This window comes from Mobula birostris, chromosome 6, assembly GCF_030028105.1.
Source record: "Mobula birostris isolate sMobBir1 chromosome 6, sMobBir1.hap1, whole genome shotgun sequence".
Taxonomy (NCBI): Eukaryota; Metazoa; Chordata; class Chondrichthyes; order Myliobatiformes; family Myliobatidae; genus Mobula; species Mobula birostris.
In genome coordinates, this window is record NC_092375.1 from 121,841,130 (window position 1) to 121,861,474 (window position 20,345).

At 40.9% G+C, this 20,345-nt stretch overlaps 1 protein-coding gene across 2 annotated transcripts in view; it reads left to right on the top strand.

Annotated features, from left to right (window-relative positions):
- Window positions 1-15,742: 15,742 nt before the first annotated feature.
- The window catches only part of bmpr2b (bone morphogenetic protein receptor, type II b (serine/threonine kinase)), a 307,325-nt gene continuing 302,722 nt past the window's right edge, over window positions 15,743-20,345 (top strand). Inside the window, exons 1-2 of one of the 2 annotated variants that reach the window (XM_072261206.1) lie at window positions 15,743-15,961; window positions 16,557-17,247. In XM_072261206.1, coding sequence (XP_072117307.1) covers window positions 17,184-17,247 — 64 coding nt within the window. In that variant the 5' untranslated portion in view covers window positions 15,743-15,961; window positions 16,557-17,183. Of the gene's footprint in view, window positions 17,248-20,345 lie in introns of both variants that reach the window. The other variant, XM_072261205.1, reaches the window with a different exon arrangement.

Consider the following 20,345-nt stretch of genomic DNA (forward strand, 5'->3'; position numbering starts at 1 on the left):
CTGCAGGAAAATAAATGGGGTAGGCGGTGGGAATGAGATTGATCAGAATGTTCGAGAGCTGGCATAGACTTGATGAGCTGAATGGCCTCCTAAGCCATGAGAACATGTGAAACATGCACATTAGATTAACCCAGAGGCTTAATTATTATGGTATCATACCCAATGCTATACCATAGTTGAGTCTATCAATTCACTAATGATATGATCACTTTCATACTGGAAAATACCAATCCAAAATAGAGTCCCAGATGAGCCATCAGTTGTGACATTCCTCAATAGGCTATAAGACAAAGTTAGGCAGCATTTCAGACAGCACTGCATCCCTTCCCAACGGGCTTAATGCGCTCAATGCATGTTTTGAACCCACAATCACTATTATAGAGATAAGATCAGTATTCGAGAGAGCGAACCTGTGGAAAAGTATCTGGCCCAGATGGTGTCTCTTAGATCCTGTGCAGATCAGCTGGCGGGAATATGTGAGGACATTTTTAACCTCTTCCCACTTCTGAAGTTCCCACCTGCTTTAAGAAAACCACTGTCATCCCGGTACCTAAGAAAAACAAAGTAACATGACCTAAGGGCTACCGCCCAGTGGCACTAACGTTCAACCTCATGAAGTGCTTTGAGAGGCTTGTTATGGCATGCATCGACTCCCAGTTTCAACCCACTGCAAATTTACTTACCACCAAAACAAATCTACAGCAGATGCCATCTCTCTGGTCCTACACTCATCTCTTGAGAATCTGGAGAGTAATGACATCTTTGTTGGACTATGTACAGCTCCACCTTCAGAATAATAATTCCAAGCAAACTAACCTCCAAGCTTAGACCTGGGATTCAATACTTCCTTTTAAAACAAGATCCTTGACTTCCTGATTGCAATCAGTAAGGATAGGGAGCAACACATTTTCCACAAATACCCTCAACACTGGTACCCCACAAGGCTGTGTCCTCAGCCCCTGCCTCTACTCCTCTTATACTCACAACTGTGCGGCCAGATTCTGCTCTAGTTCCATCTACAGATTTGCAGATGATACCACTGTAGTGGGCTGTATCTTAATAATGATGAATCAGAGTAGGGGAAGAAAGAAGCACGGTGACATGGTGTCATGATGACAATCTTTCCCTCCATGTCAGCAAATCAAAAGAGCTGATCATCGAGAAAGCTCACCTCTGCTTCCTCAGGAGGCTAAAGAAATTTAGCACATCCCCTTTGACCCACACCAATTTTTAATCTGTATGCTGAATAAGGAATCCAGTCAGGATGCATCACATCTAGTTATGACAACTGCTCAGTATGTGACTGCAAAAAGCTAGAGTTGTGGACACAGCTTAGCACATCACAAAACTAGCATCTGTTCATATGACTATAAGATATTGGAGAAGAACAAGGCCATTTGTCATTATCTTTTTTTTAAATTTTATTTTTATTTGGATAAGGAATTCACAAATATCATGTACTTTTTTCACACATATAACCTTTTCCATTTTTTTATATATATAAAACTACAATTATTTATACATTCTTAAGTACACATCGAGATGATATAAAAGGAAAATAAATATTTAAATAGATAATTATGTACTGTGGTAAATCTAACCTATTAGGCTAAGTAATGGAATTAGTTGTTAAGAAAAATGGTAATAATAGTTTCCATATAACCCTTCTGGACCATTTCCACTGGTCCAAAATGTTGTATATAAGCCTATGTATCAACCATTGTAGGTGTTTATATCCTAATTTGTTCATGCTTGCTCCTGCCCGCAGACATAATTATCCAATCCCTATGTACTTATTTACTTAATTTTTTCATTTTTTTATCCCTTTCCCAAATCTTTCCCTTTACTTGTGTTAATTCTCTATTTTCCAAAAGAAAACAAAAAAAAACAAACATTTGGACTAGGGGTGCTTACATTAGCAATATTACTGTGTTGATGAGAGGAGCAGTATAAATCATTAGGAGAGTCATCTAAAGTCTGCTCGCATTGGGGTTATATATTCAATCCATTTATTCCAGATTTGATAAAATTTTTCTTTTTGAGTTCTCAGGGAGTAAGTCAACTTTTCCATTTTAAATATTTCCAAGATAATTTCGTACCAATCTTCTAACGTAGGTGGTATTGGATTTAGCCATTTTCTAGTGATTGATTTCTTACTTGCCGCTAAGAGGGCCTGCAGCAACTTTATATCTTCCTTCTGTTCAAGAAACAATACATGCCCCAAATAGAGCGTCTCAAAGTTCAGAGGTATCTGGGACCTAAGTACCTTAACTAATGTTCTATGAATACCTTCCCAAAATAGACTTAATTTAGGGCAATCCCAAAAAATATGAAAATGATTTGCCTCCTTGGAGCCGCACCTTCTCCAACACATCACATTTGTATCTTTATATTTTTCCTGATATGGGGTCTTGAAGTATCTTATAATGTTTTTCCAACAATGTTCTCTCCAAGTCAAAGAATTAGTCGAGGACCATTGAAAGCTGCAGATTTTCTCCCAAGCCTCCTCTGAAAGTACCAACCCCGCTTCTTTCTCCCACTTCTCTTTAATATACAGTGTATTTACATTTTTAGCATGGGAGAGTGCATTATATAATCGAGAAACTGATTTACTAGGTATTGAACTGCAAGCCGAATTCAGAATCTTGAAAAATTCTAATTCTACTGTTGATAGGTCTGTATATCTACAACTCTGGTTAACATAGTTTCATACTTGAAGGTACCTAAAAAAGTCATTATGTTCTAGACCATGTTTGTCCTGCAGGATTTGGAAACTTTGTAATACTCTTTTATCTATAAATGAGAGGTAGGTTGTAAGACCTTTCTTTATCCATAGCTCAAATCTTTTATCTCCTCTGTTGGGAAGGAATTCGGTATCATATGCACACCATCTAAAGAGTTTTAACATGTTATTAATTCCACATGAATTAACTACCTTCTGCCATACTTTTAATGTAAGATTTATCCAAGCGTTTTTAAATTTTTCCAACTGGGCCATCAATTCTTTGTCAGCTATTGAGGCCTGAAGAGGAAAACTGTCAACTAATCCAAATTCTATTTCCTTCCATCTAGCCTTATATTCCCTATAACACCGATATAACAGAGGGGTTATCTGTGAGGCATAAAAATAATTTCTCAGGCAAGGAAGAACCATACCTCCTCCTTCCTTCCCTAACTGTAAGGTGTTATATCGAATTCTAGGTTTCTTTCCTTGCCAAATGAAGCGGGAAATCCATTTGTCCCATTCCCTGAATTGATTATCATCCACCTCCACCGGTAAAGTACGGACAAGATACAATAACCGAGGAAGAATATTCATTTTTATAGTATTTATCCTTGAATTTAAACTTAAAAAGGGGATAAGATTCCATCTATGCATATCTGCTTTTATCTCTGAGATTAATGGCCCATAATTTACCTGTGACAGTGTTGAAAGATCCTTCGGCAGGGTTATTCCTAAATATTTTAATAATTTAGCTTCCCACTTAAGATCATATGTATCCTGCAATTTTTTGCATGGTGTATAATTTAGGGACATAACCTGCGTTTTCTTTACATTTATTTTAAAACCTGATATTTTCCCAAAGTCATCCAACAGTGTAAACAATCCTATAAGTGATTTTTCTGGTTCACTCAGATAGACCAAAACATCATCTGCGAATAACGCCACTTTCTGTTCAATCCCTGCCACCTTGATACCTTTTACGATTTCGCTCTGTCTTATTAGTTGGGCAAGCGGTTCAATATATAGCGCAAAAAGGAGAGGAGAAATTGGGCATCCCTGTCTAGTGCCTCTCTCTAAGATGAAGGAGTCAGAGAGGTCTCCATTTATCTTAATTCGGGCTGTAGGGCTGTCATATAGAGTCTGAATTACTTTAATAAACTTTTCTTGAAAGCCGAATCTTCCTAACACTCTGTATAGGAATGGCCACTTGTCATTATCAAGTCTGCTCTGCCATTTGATCAGGGACTCTGTCTACCCTTTTCATTATCTCGGTAAAGCAGTTATATTATTAAGGACACTACTCACTCTGGACATTCTCCCTTCTCCTCACTTATCATCAGGCAGAAGATTAAAAAAGAGTCTGAAATCATGTGTCCCCAGGCTCAAGGACAGCTCCTATCCCACTGTTATAAAATTATTGAATAGTTCCTTGGTATGATAAAATAGACTATTCACCTTACAGCCTACCTCATTATAACCTTACACCTAATTGTGTTCTTGCACTGCACTTTTTTGTTTAGTGTACACTTTATTCTGCACTGTTATTGTTTTACCTCGTATTATCTCAATGCACTGTTGTAATAAATTGATCTGACAAGATTTTCACTACCCCTACATGTGATAATAAACACATTTATCAAAAAGATGGGTTCAAATCTCTGTACAAGATTAATGTTCAACTCCATGCCCCTTGACATTGCATGCATGTTTCATAGCAAGTACAATAAAGCACTTGGTATTTCAAAGTAAATTCATTATCAAAGTACATATATGTCACCATATACTACACTGAGATTAATTTTATTTCATTCACACATTCACAGAAGAACAAAGAAATACAATAGAATAAATGAAAAACTACCCACAGACTGACAACCAATTTGCAAAACAAGATAATCTGTGCAAATACAAATAATAAATAAATAATACTGAGAATATCAGTTGTAGAGTCCTTGAATCCTAAGTCCGTAGATTGTGGAATCAATTCAGAGTTGAGGTGGGTGAAGTTATCCGTGCTGGTTAAGGAGCCTGCTGGTTGAAGGGTAATAACTGTTCCCGAAACTCTGTTGGGTGAAACTTTCCAGTCAAGATGCCGCCTGCGTACAACGCTTCTTCGGTTGTCATCTTCTGAATAGATCATGAAACCATATATTTCACACCTTTTAGAAACATAGAAACATAGAAAGCCTACAGCACAATACAGGCCCTTCGGCCCAGAAAGCTATGCCGCAAATATCCTTACCTTAGAATTTACCTAGGGTTACCCATAGCCCTCTATTTTCCTAAGCTCCATATACCTATCCAGAAGTCTCTTAAAAGACCCTATCTTATCTGCCTCCACCACCATCGCCAGCAGTCCATTCCATGCACTCACCACTCTCTGCGTAAAAAAACTTACCCCTGACATCTCCTCTGTACCTACTTCCAAGCACCTTAAACCTGTGCCCACTTGTGTTAGACATTTCAGCCCTGGGAAAAAGCCTGACTATCCACTCAATCAATGCCCCTCATCATCTTATACACCTCTATCAGGTCACCTCTCATACTGCATCACCCCAAGGAGAAAAGGCCGAGTTCACTCAACCTATTCTCATTAGGCATGTCCTCCAAACCAGGTAACATCCTTGTAAATCTCCTCTGCACCCTTTCTATGGTTTCCACATCCTTCCTGTAGTGAGGCGACCAGAACTGAGCACAGTACTGTACTCCAAGTGGGGTCTAACCAGGATCCTATATAGCTGCAACATTACCTCTTGGCTCCTAAACTCAATCCCATGATTGATGAAGGCCAATGCATCAATGCCTTCTTAACCACAGAGTCAACCTGCGCAGCAGCTTTGAGTGTCCTGTGGACTCGGACCCCAAGATCCCCCTGATCCTCTACATTGCCAAGAGTCTTACCATTAATACTATATTCTGCCATCCTATTTGACCTACCAAAATGAACCACCTCACACTTATCATTTTTCAGCCCAGTTTTGTGTCCTATCAATGTCCCACTGTAACCTCTGACAGTCCTCCACACTATCCACAACACCTCCAACCTTTGTGTCATCGGCAAATTTATTAACCCAACCCTCCACTTCCTCATCCAGGTCATTTATAAAAATCACGAAGACTAGGGGTCCCAGAACAGATTCCTGAAGCACACCACTGGTCACCAACCTCCATGTAGAATATGACCCATCTACAACCACTCTTTGCCTTCTGCGGGCAAACCAATTCTGGATCCACAAAGCAATATCCCCTTGGATCCCATGCCTCCTTACTTTCTCAATAAGCCTTGCATGAGGTACCTTATCAAATGCCTTGCTGAAATCCATATACACTACATCTACAGCCTTACCTTCATCAACGTGCTTAGTCACATCCTCAAAAAATTCAATCAGGTTAGTAAGGCACGACCTTTTTTTTTTATTAAGTGCAATCGTGAACAATAGCCAGATCAGAAATGCTGATCAAGTCAACTAGTTCCCAAAGAGAACTCTGATAGGCCAATCAGATGGTTCACTGCTGCTCAGCGATAGAACACAAAAAAATCATATGTACAATTAAGAAACATTAAAAAATAGTAGAAATACTGGAGTCATGATGATCATGATGAAGTCTGCTGGACAGAGACATTTATACACATGCTGTCCTCCATAATTCAAAGAGATTGAAGGATAAGGTTGCAGGGTGACAAAATATGGCAGGAGCAGTTGGAACTAAAAACTGATCCCTACCGGGAGAAAACAGCACCTGTTCTTTCCGCACTGTTCTCCAGCAGTTTAAGGACTTTGACAAAGCCATGCTGACTATTCCTAATCATATTATACGTCTCCAAATGTTCATAAATCCTGCCTCCCAGGATCTTTTCCATCAACTTGCCCACCACTGAAGTAAGACTCACTGGTCTATAATTTTCTGGGCTTTCTCTACTCCCCTTCTTGAATAAGGGAACAACAACTGCAAGCCTTCAATCTTCCAGAACTTCTCCCATCCCCATTGATGATGCAAAGATCATCGCCAGAGGCTCTGCAATCTCTACCCTCCCCTCCCACAGTAGCCTGGGGTACATCTCATCCAGTCCCGGTGACTTATCCAACTTGATGTTTTCCAAAAGCTCCAGCAGATCCTCTTTCTTAATATCTATATGCTCAAACTTTTCAACCCACTACAAGTCATCCATACAATCGCCAAGATCCTTCTCTGTAGTGAATACTGAAGCAAAGTATTCATTAAGCACCTCTGCTTTCTCCTCCGGTACCATATATTTTTCCACTGTCACATTTGATTGTTCCTATTCTCTCTCATCTCATACTTGTAGAATGCCTTGGGGTTCTCCATAATCCTGTCCGCCAAGTGCTTCTCATGGCCCCTTCTGGCTCTCCTAATTTCCTTCTTAAGCTCCTTCTAATCTTCTAGATCTCTATCATTACCTAATTTTTTGAACTGCTGTTAAGCTTTTCTTTTCTTTTTGACTAGATTTACAACAGCTTTTATGTATTTTATTTTTGATTTTCATCTTGGAAGTGATTCTGGAACTGTTGGAGCCTGTGGTTTGCTGTTCGGAAATTATTTGGGTGTTCCAGCACTTCCCAGTCTCCAAGAGGATTTCAGGAAGCAGAGACAGCATGCGTGAATGTCATGGCGGGCAGGCTGTGGGATGGGGCATGAGCCGATGTTCAACTCCATTTCGCCAATTAAAGCAACGAGAGGTTGAAACATCAAGGTGAATGCAGAAGGTGAGCACTAGCTACCAGCCTTTTGATCGCTGAGGATCTCTCTGCTATGCTACTGGAGAGGGGAGGACCTGTCACTATGCCCGGCGAATGCTGTCCAGATTTTCTGTGTTTTTGACACGGACTTGGACTATAGACTTCTTTTGGTCTTAGTTTTTTTGTGTTCTGTGCTCTTCGCTCGATCTTTCTCATTTTTTTGTGCAGGGGTGGGGGGGGGTTGAGATTTGGGGGTCAATATGCCTGCTCTGTTTTGTTCGTCTATTTTGTGTGGGGAGAGGGGTTTTGGGGGTTGATATTCATGCTGCCTTTTTTTTCTTTCTTGGTTTCTTGGCTGCCCAGAGAAGGAGAATTTCAGAGCTGTATATTTTGATAATAAATGAACCTTTGAATCTGGTGGTGTAGGACCTGAGTCCCCTGTACCTCCTTCCTGATGGCAGCAGTGAGAAGCGAGCATGGCTTGGATGGTGGGGGTCCTTGATGATGGATGTTGCTTTCCTGTGGCAGCGCTCCTTGTAGACATGCTCAATATTGGGCAGGGGTTTTCCCTGTGATGGACTAGGTTGTATTCATCACTCTTTGTAGGCTTTTCCACACTGTGTAGATTTTTCATTACGCCTACCAATGTTGCTTCCATAGACTGCCATATCATGGATAGCGGCAAGTGGGTTCTGCATGACATAACAAACATAGCTCTCTGCATAGAAACACCAATTTCACAAGAACTTCCTGTCTGATCTATGCTCCTATCTGGCACTTTCAGTGTCCTGCCTGTCAGAACCAGGTGAATGCAATTAGATTTGATGCTGGAATGTTGACCTGGATGACAATATTGATTCATTTATTGTCCCAATGAATTTGAAGTATTTTCTGGAGTCTGAATTTCTGAAACAAACAGTAGTGCTGGGTCTATTCAAACACTTTCCTTACAGACAAATTGTGTGTGGATGCACTGAAGGTGATGGTGAATTTCCTTGATGTCTGCCTTTGAAAGGTGGCTCGAGTGATAAGTGAAGTGGTTCATATTTTATAGAATCATATTATTAACCTACCAGAATTTTTTTGGATGTGGAATAAATCAGTGCACCTAGGAGAAATCCATGGAGTCATGAGGAGAATTAAGAACTCCACACAACAGCCTTTAAGGTCAGTGTCAAAGCTGTCACTAGAGCTGTATAGCTGCAGCACTAGTGTTATACCTGGATTTGGATCTATTCAGCAGATAATTTAAATTATTGAAAATATTTGGCACAAATCAATGAGTCAAATAATTTAAATAAACTCCAGACATGCAGCTTGATGATCTCATCACTCCGGTATTTACCTAGCTAAACTGCCTCCAGATTAACCAACACCTTGATTTAAAAAAATCCCATCCTTGTTTTTGAACAGCTTCATTCTCTTTCTATTCCTGCCTTTATGATTTCTTGAAAATCCAATAACTAGGTGGAGATGAATTTTAGCCCCATCTCCCTTACTTTGGAGGAAGTGGACTTCAGTGACACCATGATCATGACCATTTTCATGGAAGGAGATACAGTGCCTATAAAAAGTATTCACCCCCTCTTCGACATTTTCATGTTTTATTGTTTTACAGCATTGAATCACAGTAGATTTAATTTGGCCTTTTTGACAGTGATCAACAGAAAAGGTTCTTCAGTATCAAAGTAAAAACAAATTTCTACCAATTGGTCTAAATTTATTACAAATATTAAATATTATTGATTCTATAATTACTCACCCCCTTCAAGTCAGTATTTAGTAGATGCACCTTTGACAGCTTTTTCTGTGTGGATAGGTCTCTATCAGCTTTGCACATCTGGACACTACAATTTTTCCCTATTATTTACAAAACCGCTCAAGCTCTCTCAGATTGCATGGGGATTGTGAGTGAACAGTCTTTTCCAAGTCCTGCTACAAATTCTCTGTTGGATTGTGGTCTGGACTTTCACTTGGGCACTCCAGGACATTAACTTTATTTTTAAGTCTTTCTTGTGTAGTTTTGGCTTTATGATTGGGGTTATTGTCTTGCTGGAAAGCAAGTCTTCTCCCAAGTTGCAGTTCTCTTACAGACTGCACCAGGTTTTTCTCCAGGATTTCCCTGTATTTTGCTGCATTCATTTTACCCTCTACCTTCACAAGCTTTCCAGGGCCTGCTGTAGTGAAATATCCCTACAGCATGATGCAGCTACCACCATGTTTCACAGTAGGAATGGTGTGTTTTTGATCTGTGGTGTTTGGCTTACACGAAACATAGTGTTTAGTCTGATGGCCAAAAAGTTCAATTTTGGTTTCATCAGACCATAGAACCTTCTTCCAGCTGACTTCAGAGAGTCCCACATACCTTCTGGCAAACTCTAGCCAAGATTTCATTTGAGTTCTTCTTCAACAATAGTTTCCTCTTTGCTACTGTCTCATAAAGCTGTGACTGGTGAAGCACCCAGGCAACAATTGTTGTATGTACAGCCTCTCCCATCTCAGCCTCTGAAGCTTGTCCACAGCCTCCAGAGCCGTCATAGGTCTCTTGGTAGCCTCCCTCACTCGTACCCTTCTTGCACAGTCACTCAGTTTTTGAGGATGGTCTGCTCGAGGCAGATTTACAGCTGTGCCATATTCTTTCCATTTCCTGATGAATGACTTTAACTGTACTCCAAGGGATATTCAGTGACTTAGAAATTTTCTTGTATCCTTCTCCTGAAGTGTGCTTTTCAATAACCTTTTTGTGGAGTTGCTTGGAATGTTGTTTTATCTTCATGATGTCATTTTTGCCAGGATACTGACTCACCAGCAGTTGGACCTTCCAACAGGTGTATTTTTACAACAAATAATTGAACCACTGTGACTGCACACAAGTGATCTCCATTTAACTAATTATGTGACTTTTAAAACCAATTGACTGCACCAGTGATGATTTGGTGTGTCATATTAAAGGGGGTGAATACTTATGCAATCAATTATTTTGTGTTTTATATTTGTAATTAATTTAGATCACTTTGTAGAGGATTCGAGATAGTTGTGCTGTATTTATTCAATTAATACCTCATGATGAAGAGCATCATTATGAAATCCCCTCTTAATCTTCTCTACTGAGATCAATGCCATCTTGTTTAGTCTTTCTACTTAGTCCTACATCTCTAGACCATTATAGTAAATATGATTAAAATGTAGTCTCAGAATACTTTAGCTAAGATCTCACCTATAATTTATAAAGTTTTTGTATAAATCTTGTCCTTTTCAGATGTTGATAAAGCTGTGGATCCTTGTAACTTTTTAAAGTTTCCTTAATATCACTTGCCATTTTAAAAATGTATCTACTATACCCACTTAACCCTTAGTTTTATCTTAATTATTATTTTGGGGGCATTTGAGTTTTGCAGAAAATACCAGTATTTATTGTCCATCTGTAATTGCCCTTGAAGAGCTGGTGAATCATCCTTTCCAATTGTTCGCCTTCTGCTTAAGGTTCTCTAACAGTGCTATTCAGCCAGCAATTCCAGGATTTGCATTCAGTGAAGTGGAAGGACAAACAATATATTTGTAAACTAGGATGGTGCTGAAATTGGAGGAAATGATTGTTTAGGGTGGTGGGTGAGGTGTTAATCAAGCATACTGTTTTAATCTGAATGGTGCTGCACTTTTTGTCTGAATGAGTGCAACTCCCACAACAAGTGGGTCCATCAGGTTCCCGAATTGCAGTAACCCTAACTTCTGACTTGATAATGCAACCACTAAATTTATGTAGCTACTTCAATTGCATTTTTGGTCAATGGTAACCCATCCTCAGGATGATAATGCTTGAGATGGTAATGCTACTGAATATCATCCCCAACTATGGAATTGGAATATCATCCTTTTCACCTTATCTATGCCCCTCATGATTTTATACACCTCTATATGATCACCGTTCAGCTTCCTACACTTCAAATAAAAAAACTGTCTGAGCTTGTCCAGCATTTCCCTGTAACTTTGTCCCTTAAGCCTTGGCTACATACTTGTAAATCTTTCTACATTTTCCCATCTAATAATGCATTTCTGACTAAAACTGTACACAATACTTCAAATGCAGCTTCACCAGTGTCTTGTACAACTGCACCATAACCGTATTTATTGCATTTTTGACTTGGATGTGGTTTGCAGGGCGAAACTTCTAAATTTGCAAATGTCACAAAGCTTGTAAATCTGGTAAACAGTAGGGAGGATGGTAATAGGTATAACAGATAAATTGGCTGATTAGAAAGAGAAACAGCAAACAGAATTTAACAAAAGTATGAAGTGATAGGCTGGTAGAAAGAATAAGAAAATAAAGGAAGAAAGTAAATGGCAACATACAAGGGATGTGCAGGAACAGTACATGACTGTGTTTGTGTATATATCTTAAAATACGAGGCTATGTTGAGAGAATGGATGAGAGATTTCAGCTAAAAAGGTTCAACTGTAGAAATTAAGAATGATCATTTTGGAACAAAAAAAATTAGGACATAGAATATTACAACACAGTACAGGTCCTTTGGCCCACAATGATGTGCCAATATTTAATCTACTCTAAGATCAATCTAACCCTTCTCTTAATTTTTCTATTATTCATGTGCCTAAGAGTCTCTTAAACATCCTTAATGTAACTTCCTCTACCATGAGTCCTCGCAGCATGTTCCATGCATCCACCACTTCTGTTTTTTAAACAAAAATACTTCTGACATCCTAATTAGGTTTGATAGAAGTGTATAAGATCATGACTGGTCTAGGCAGGATAAGTGGAAGGATTTTGTTCTTATTAGCACATTTCATGGATCAGTGACATAGAATTAACACTATGAGCAAAATATTCAAGCTACACTTGAGGATTTTATTTTAAACTTGGAATCTAAATACCCGGGATCTAGGATGGTGGAAAAAGAATTAATTAATTCCTTCAAAAGTGAAAAAGAAACTGCAGTTGCCTGAGATCTAAAATGAAAACAGAAATTGATGGAAATCATCAGCAGCTTTCACTTGTCTGTGAGAAGAAAAATAAAATTTATGTTGCAGGTTGAATACCCTTTTTGATTTCACTGGACAACAAAGATCTTGCTTCCTGAATATTTTAGGGTGTATCTTATGGATTTTGGGCTGCTGATCATGAAAATCACTGTGAAATTTCCCTATAACATGCTTTTTTTGAAATTGCCTATATTTATTATTTCAATTCATAATTCAAGTCAATTAAAATGTTGCCCACAATGTAAGCTGAAGAGTTTTCTATCTTATCCAGGCATGCTTAGCCAGGGTGGATACTATACAGCAAGGACAGGCTTTAGAAAGGCTATAAATTTCTGTGAAGGATTTCGATATTTGAGACAGATGCTTCCCAGAATAATTGATGCTAAGATTAAGGAAGGCATTTTTGTTGGTCCTTAAATCATACAGGTCATCAATGACAAGCAATTCGAAGAATTTCTCGGGACTGGAGAAAATTGCATGGGAAGCATTGAAGAATGTTGTAAAATTTTTCTTGGCAATTATAGAGCACCAAACTACGTGCAGCTGCTTGACAACATGCTTCAAGCATACAAAACCATGAAGTGAAACATGTCACTAAAGATATATTTTCTGCATTCCCACTTAGACTTCTTCCCTTCATACTTTGGTGCTGTCGGTGACAAACATGGTGAAAGATTTCATCAGGACATTGCAGGCATGGAGACAGTACCACGGCAACTGTAATCAATCAATGCTGGCTGATTATTGAACACTTAAGCAAGAAGCCTCATCACGGAGTATAAACAAAAATCATCAACAAAACATTTTTAGGTAGTTGAACTGTTGCAAAGTGTCAGCACTGTTATGCAATTAACCGCATTATATTCAATGTTAATTTCTTTCTCCAAATTGCTATGTGATACAAATGGTCTGAAATTATGTGTTCGGTTTCTGAGGAAGCAACACTATTGAAAAAATGTGTCCAGTATTTTCACATACTTGTTGAGTTAGCTGCCATTTCTCTTCAAAAAAAGGTCTTCAACCTGAAACATCAACTCTTGTTTATCTCCTCACAGACGCAGCCTAACCTGCTGAGTATTCCCAGCATTTTCTGTTTTCTTTTCAAAAACTAAGAGGACAACTGAAATTTGTAGAGAAAAGGACTCGACAGAATTTCTCTACTAGAAGCAGACTTAGATTTGAAGTGCTGAATGACTTTCCTCAGTTCCATAACAACTATATCTATGATCCTATGTGTTTGCATTTATATTCAATTAGTATTTGTTTCTTTTTGTTTTTGAAGAGATTCACAATAATATTTGGTGGCAAGTAAAAGATTTTGCTCCAATGACTATGATTGAAGGAGACAATTTTGTTCACTGAATGGAGGGAATGATAGGTTGATACTTCTGAAGTGAAATGTGAAATGGACAAAAAGTGGATCAGAGGTGAAAGAGAACCTCTAAAGAGAGCAATGACATGACAGTAGTGACAGAGGAGAAGGTCTTAATGAACCAGCAGGACTAGTGAAGAGGTAGATGTCACCGATAAGGTTAACATGATGAGAGAAGGAGAACACAATGGAAGAGGACATGAGAGAAGAGGGATAGTGATGGAGAAATTGGAACCTCTTTGAAATGGGGACAATTCAGTCAGTAGGAGGACTTCAAAGGAATACATAGGAAAAAGGGAGAAGAAACTTTAATGAATCTGTGGAGGTGAAAGTGGAAATTTAGTTGAGTGGAAGAAATAGATCTCAGTGAAGAAGATCACATAAAAGGGAGAAATGTTAAAAAGGATGAACAATTCATTGAAAGGGAAGAGAAAGAGAGTTAGACCTCAATAGAAAGAGTAAGACCTTAGTGTAGAGGAACTGTGAAAAATGAAAGGAAGAGGACAGCAAAGTCAGGAAGAGATTTGTAAAAAAATTGTTTGAACACCTCACTGAAAGATGACGAGATCCTAAGTGAAGTGTCAATATGAGATATCTCAAAGGGCAAAGGACTCCCATGAAATAAGAATGGAGAACAGAGATCACAGCAAAAGAGAGAACAGCGTTATAGAAGTGTGAAAGAGGATCTCAGTGGGGAAGAGCAGCAAGTGAGGAAACTGGATCTTGAAGGGGAGGAAGAGGTCGTGAAAAGGAGACATGAAGTATGAAGGTCAGTCTTAAAGACTGAAGAAAGGAGACTTCCATAAAGTGGGGACAGGGATCTCAGAGAAGCAAAGTGAGGATTCCTGAGGTAAAGGGGGAGGAGATCTCAATTAAGTACAGTATGAAAGGATCCTCAATGGAGGGAGAGAAAGAGGTCAAGAAAACCATGCAGACAATCTCCATGATATGGGAAGAAAAATCTCAGTGAAGTGGACTAAAGTCCTCAAATAGAAGGAAGGAAACATCATCAAAGAGGGATCAAATGAATCAAAGACCAAAGTGTGATGATGCATGAAGATGGAGAACAGGACTTCAGCAAAGTGAGAAAGGCATTAGTGAAGTGGGGGGTGGGGGAAGGAGATCTCAGATGTGTAAAAGTAGACAGTAATGGGGGGAAAGCCGCTCATCAAGGGAAGTTGCAAAGTGGAAAGAAAGTAGAGGAAAACATTTTATAGGGGATAGAAAATTGTTTCATGGAGATATCACTGAGTGTAGAAAGGGAAGAGGAAGGAACAGGATCTCATTGCAGGGTGAAGGGCCTCAGTAAAAAGGGTAATAATACTTAAATGAAATAAATTAGTTCAGGATGGAGAACACCAAAGTTGGCAGAGAACATTAATGATACACGTAAATACAAAGATTCAAGGTTTGTATAGTAAATGTAATTTCCAGTACACAAGTGTAAATGGAAGGATGCAATTGATTCAATCATTCAGTGAAGGACAACGTACCATTGAAATTGGGAAGGGAGTCTCAGTGGAGTGTGTGTGTTGGGGAGGGGGAGAAGAGGGGAGCTCCAATGAAGCTCAAGGAGTGGCAGAGCAGTGTAACTGCTATTACAGCGCCAGCAATGCAGCTTCAATTCCACTGCCATCTGTAAGGAATTGTATATTCTCCCTATGACCACGTGGGCTTCCTCTCAAATGTGTTGGCCAGCCTGGACCGTAGACTGTTTGGGAAGATCGCAATGAAAATCTTTCGAGGACAACAATGACTGGGTGTTTACGTAGTTAGCATGAATCATGGCTCTAAAGTGGCTTAGGCAATCGATTCCATGTTATAGAGCAGCACGCATATGTATGTCGGCGTACATAACACGAGGGAGACAGGATTCGCCTATTCTCACCAGCCATATGAGGGTTAAATTCCTTTTTTAATCGCTGAGCCTGTACAATAGAGGGAGCTGTTCCTCCAGAACTGTAAATCAGACACAGCCTCTGGCTCGGTGTCTGAACGTGGTGTGCCAGGCGGGCGTTTCCCTGGTTCTTTACCGTGCTGTGTGTCTGGCTCTGGATCCCACTCCACGTTCATGGTCACCCCTCGGCGCAGCCTACTGCTTTCCCACCATCTTCCTTCTCCAGATACAACAGCGGGAACCCGCGGCAGCCGCAGCGGAAAATTAAAGTGAGTTGGAAATCTACGTGGCGGTGCAGACTTCAGCACCCCGACGTCTACCGTAGCTTGGATCAGTCGATGTTGGGGCACGATCTGGGAGCTTAACATAGGCGAGGAGCGGAGAGTACGACGCCGAGCAATCCACCGGATCGAGCTGGCTCCTGTCACCCGCTGCTGTACGAGTGGCCCAGACAGCCCCCTCGCCCTTCCCACTCCGCTCAAACGGCAGCAGACCGGGGCCGGGGGGCAAGAGAAGGGACACACGGGACGAGGGGGTGGGGTAAACCCGCGGCCACGGAGCATTTTCTTTTACTTTCGTGGAACGGCAGGGCGGTCAATGGAGAACTAAAGCGGCGAGGGAGGAGGGGGAGGGAAGAAAAAAGACGAATAAAACAATCTCCGAGCAGACGGAGGGAGCAATTTAAATGGAAGGGAAAATCATCAGCAGTTGGATAAAAAGCAAATCACACGAGGAAAATTAAAAGTAATTTCGAACTTCACGCCGAAGAGAGAGAGCAAAAAATCACCCCGAGGGGAAAATCTCTCCAAAACACCACTTATTTGTTTAATAAGTGAACGTTTATTTTTTTCTCCCTTCCCTCAGAGCGGAAAAACAGCATCGTCGATCAGGAAAAGAAACCGGGACATCGCTGGAATTTAAAAATACGGGGATTCCACCTCCTCAGACAAGTTTTTTTTTCAATTACCGATTCCACCCTTCCACACCGAATTAAACTTTGAGGAAGATTTTAACAACAAATGGAATTCCTCAGTGCGGTATCCTGCAGAAGAAAATAAGTTTCAGAGGATTTTCCCCACCCTCTTGGTCTGGAAGCCGGCAGCTCCCCGCCCCGGATTTTTAAATAACCGAAGACTTAAAAAGGAAAACGATTATAGGTCCGACCTGACCGGGAGTTACGGAAGAGGGGAACGGTCCGGCTTGAGGGGCGCCTCACCGGCGGTTGGCCGCACGGATTGACGGCGGCGCCGGCGGGAGGCGCGAGCTGACGGTCGGCTGCATTCGGGCCGGGTGGCGGGGCCCGCCGCTCTCCTGACGGGATTTCTCGGCTTTTTACTTTGTCCCGGCTGCCTGTCTGGCCGCAGCAAAGATGAGTGCCAGGTCACGGGCTGTCGGCGGTGTGCTGCCCGGCTGCCAGTAAGCAAGGGGTTGCACACTTGCCTACACGGCGCCCTTCTGATTGTATTTTTTGTACATTCATCCTCGTAGGACATGGCTGCTTCCTTCTGCCTTCTCTTCTTTGGAATGCTGGCCGCCTTTTCGAGCGCCGGGGGCGGTAAGTGACTGATTTTTTTCTCTCTCTCCCCATCCAGGCTTAAGAGCCGGCGGGAAATGGTTGTGAATTGCAGACAGATTTTAAAGAGACTCACAGCCTCCTCTGTGTCACTCAAAAGAGAAAAGATAGTATGTGCGGAGGGTAGGGACAGAGATGGAGGTAGGGATCAAGGCCCAGGAGATGGGGGAGGGGCGGCAGGGAACGAGGTGATGAGGCTGGTGAGGCCCCGGCAGAGGGGTGAGAGTAGGGAGGGTATGAAATAGGGAAGGGAAGGAGGAAGAAGAACGAAAAATAGTGGGTGGGAGAGCGTACGTGGGGAAGGAGAGGGTGGTCGTTGTTATCACTGAGTCATAAACCTTGGACTTGGCCTTCACGTTTTGAAAATATTCACTTGCGATTGGTTCTCGTGGAGAAAATCAGATGCATTATTTTCTTTAGACTATCGTCAGTTGGTTATGCATTTATTCTAGAGCACTGGGAGATAGGAATAAGGTCTGGTTTGGTTTTAGTTCCCATAAATACCTGAATATCCAACTCTCACTGCCTTCTTTGTGCAGTATTGTACAGCCCACATCCATCCTTAATGAACAGAGAGGAATAAAAGCATGTACATCAAGGCCGCATTGATATCTGTATTTCAGTCCAGCTGTATTCCTTTCTTATTATTTGTGAATAAGTGTTGCAGATGATGTAAGGTGGGTTAAAAAATTGTAGAATGTATTGGGGTGCAGTTTTATGTTAACTCCTCACATTTATCACTATCGCATATTTGGGTGTAGTTGCAAAGCAAGTATCCTGGTGGGTGATGCTTGATGAGTAGCACCCCTTTTCTTGCCATTTGCCTCGTCAGCCTGATTGTTTAAAAAAAACAGAAATCATAAGTGAAGGAACATTTGTGGTTAAGCAGATTTGTAATTTTGTGATTCTGACGACTATATAAACGTGTTCTATAACACTTCTAGAATTGTGTGTTGTATTATTTGAAATAAAAGTGACATGGCTGACAAAGTTGCTCAAAGTGTGGTTTCAAAACATTCACAGAGCACCCTTATTTATTTAGAGATACAACACAGAACAGACCCTTCTGGCCAATGAGCCACACCGCCTAGCAACCCACCTATTTAATACTAGCCTAATCATAGGATAACTGGCTGTTGGTGCAGTGACATCAGCGCCGGAGCGAAGGTTCCCGAGTTTGAAACCAGTCGGGCAGCTCCCGGGCACACTTTCCATCCGTCCTGGGTTGAGTGTCGAGTTCGCAACTCGGCCTCGTTTTGAAAAAATAAACTGCGCTGTGAGAAGGACGTGGGGGACCACTCACAGAATCTTTCCTCCTAGACAACCACTTGAAAAAGTGGTCGCCGAGGCTCTGGCAGAGTATGGCACACAAAAAAAAAATCATAGGATAACTTAGTGACTAACCTACTAGCCGGTATATCTTTGGACTGTGAGAGCAAACCAGAGCACTCAGAGGAAACCCACATGGTCATGGGTAGAAAATACAAACTCCTTACAGACTGTGTCGGAATTTAATTCTGAACTCTGAGGCCCTGAGTTGTAATAGCATTGCGCTAACTGCTACAAATTTGTGATATTTTAAAAAAAACTTACAGAAATATTAAGGACAGGTTGAATTTCATCTAGTGGAAATTGCTTTGGTTTGAGTGCACTGGGCATATTTTCAGCTGTGCGTTCATTATCAGTCACAGCGATGAATGACAGGAAAGGAATGAAAAATAGTGTGCAGAGCTGATACAAAGAATTACAGATTGAGGAAATCTGAAAGGTAACAGCTAAGAAGTATACCGTACATTCATGTTGGATAGTTCAACATTTGTGAAGAAGCAGCTTTAGTTGCGATTTATGTTTTAGTTGCTTGTTAACTTTTATATTTAGGGATGTGGCATATTTGAACTTCAAAAAGGTGTGTTATTACAGAGTAGGTTGTTCTGTGAAAAAGAGTCTTGCAGTTTTGTGATTAGTATTGTACCTCGGATGGAAGAACGTTTGTTTTTAAATGGGAACAGCAGTTATAAGAACATAAGAAATAGGAGCAGGAGTTGGTCTTCTGGCCCATCGAGCCTGCTCCACCATTCAATAAGATTGTGGCTGATCTGGCCATGGACTCGTCTCCACCTACCTGACTGTTCCCCATAACCTTTAATTCCCCTTCTATACAAAAATCTCTCCAACCTTGTCTTAAATATATTTACTGAGGTAGGCTCCACTGCTTCATTGGATGGAGAATTCCACAGATACACCACTCTCTGGGAAAAGCAGTTCCTCCTTATCTCCGTCCTCCATCTACTCCCCTGAATCTTGAGGCTATGTCCAGTAGTTCTAGTCTTACCTACCAGTGGAAACACCTTTCTTGTCTCTATCTTGTCTATCCCTTTCATAATTTAATGTTTCTTTAAAATTTCCTCTCATTCTTCTGGTTCCAGGTACAGTCCCAGGCGATTCAATCTCTCCTTATAGTCTAACCCCCTGATTTCTGGAATCAACCAGGTGAACCTCCTCTGCGCCGCTTCCAAAGCCAGTATATCATTCCTCAATTAAGGATACTAGAACTACACACAGTTCTCCAGGTGCAGCCTCACCAGTACCCTGTACAGTTGCAGCGTAACCTCCCTGCTCTTAAATTCAATCCCTCTAGCAATGAAGGACAACATTCCATTTGCCTTCTTGATAGCCTGCTGCACCTGCAAACCAAGCCTTTGTGATTCATGCACAAGCACTCCCAAGTCCGTCTGCACAGCAGCATGCTGCAATTTTTTTCCCCCATTTAAATAATAATCTGATCTTCCATTTTTCCTTCCAAAGTGGATGACCTTGCATTTACCAACATTGTACTCCATCTGCCAGACCCTTGCCCACTCACTTAACCTATCTGTACCTTTTTGTAGATTCTCTGTATCTTCTGCACAATTTGTATTTCCACTCAGGTTAGTGTCATCAGCAAACTTAGATACACTACACTTGGTCTCCTCTTCCAGATTGTTAATGTACATCATGAACAGTTGCAGGCCCAGCATCGACCCCTGTTGCACACCACTCACCGCTGATTGCCAACCAGAGAAACACCCATGTACCCCAAC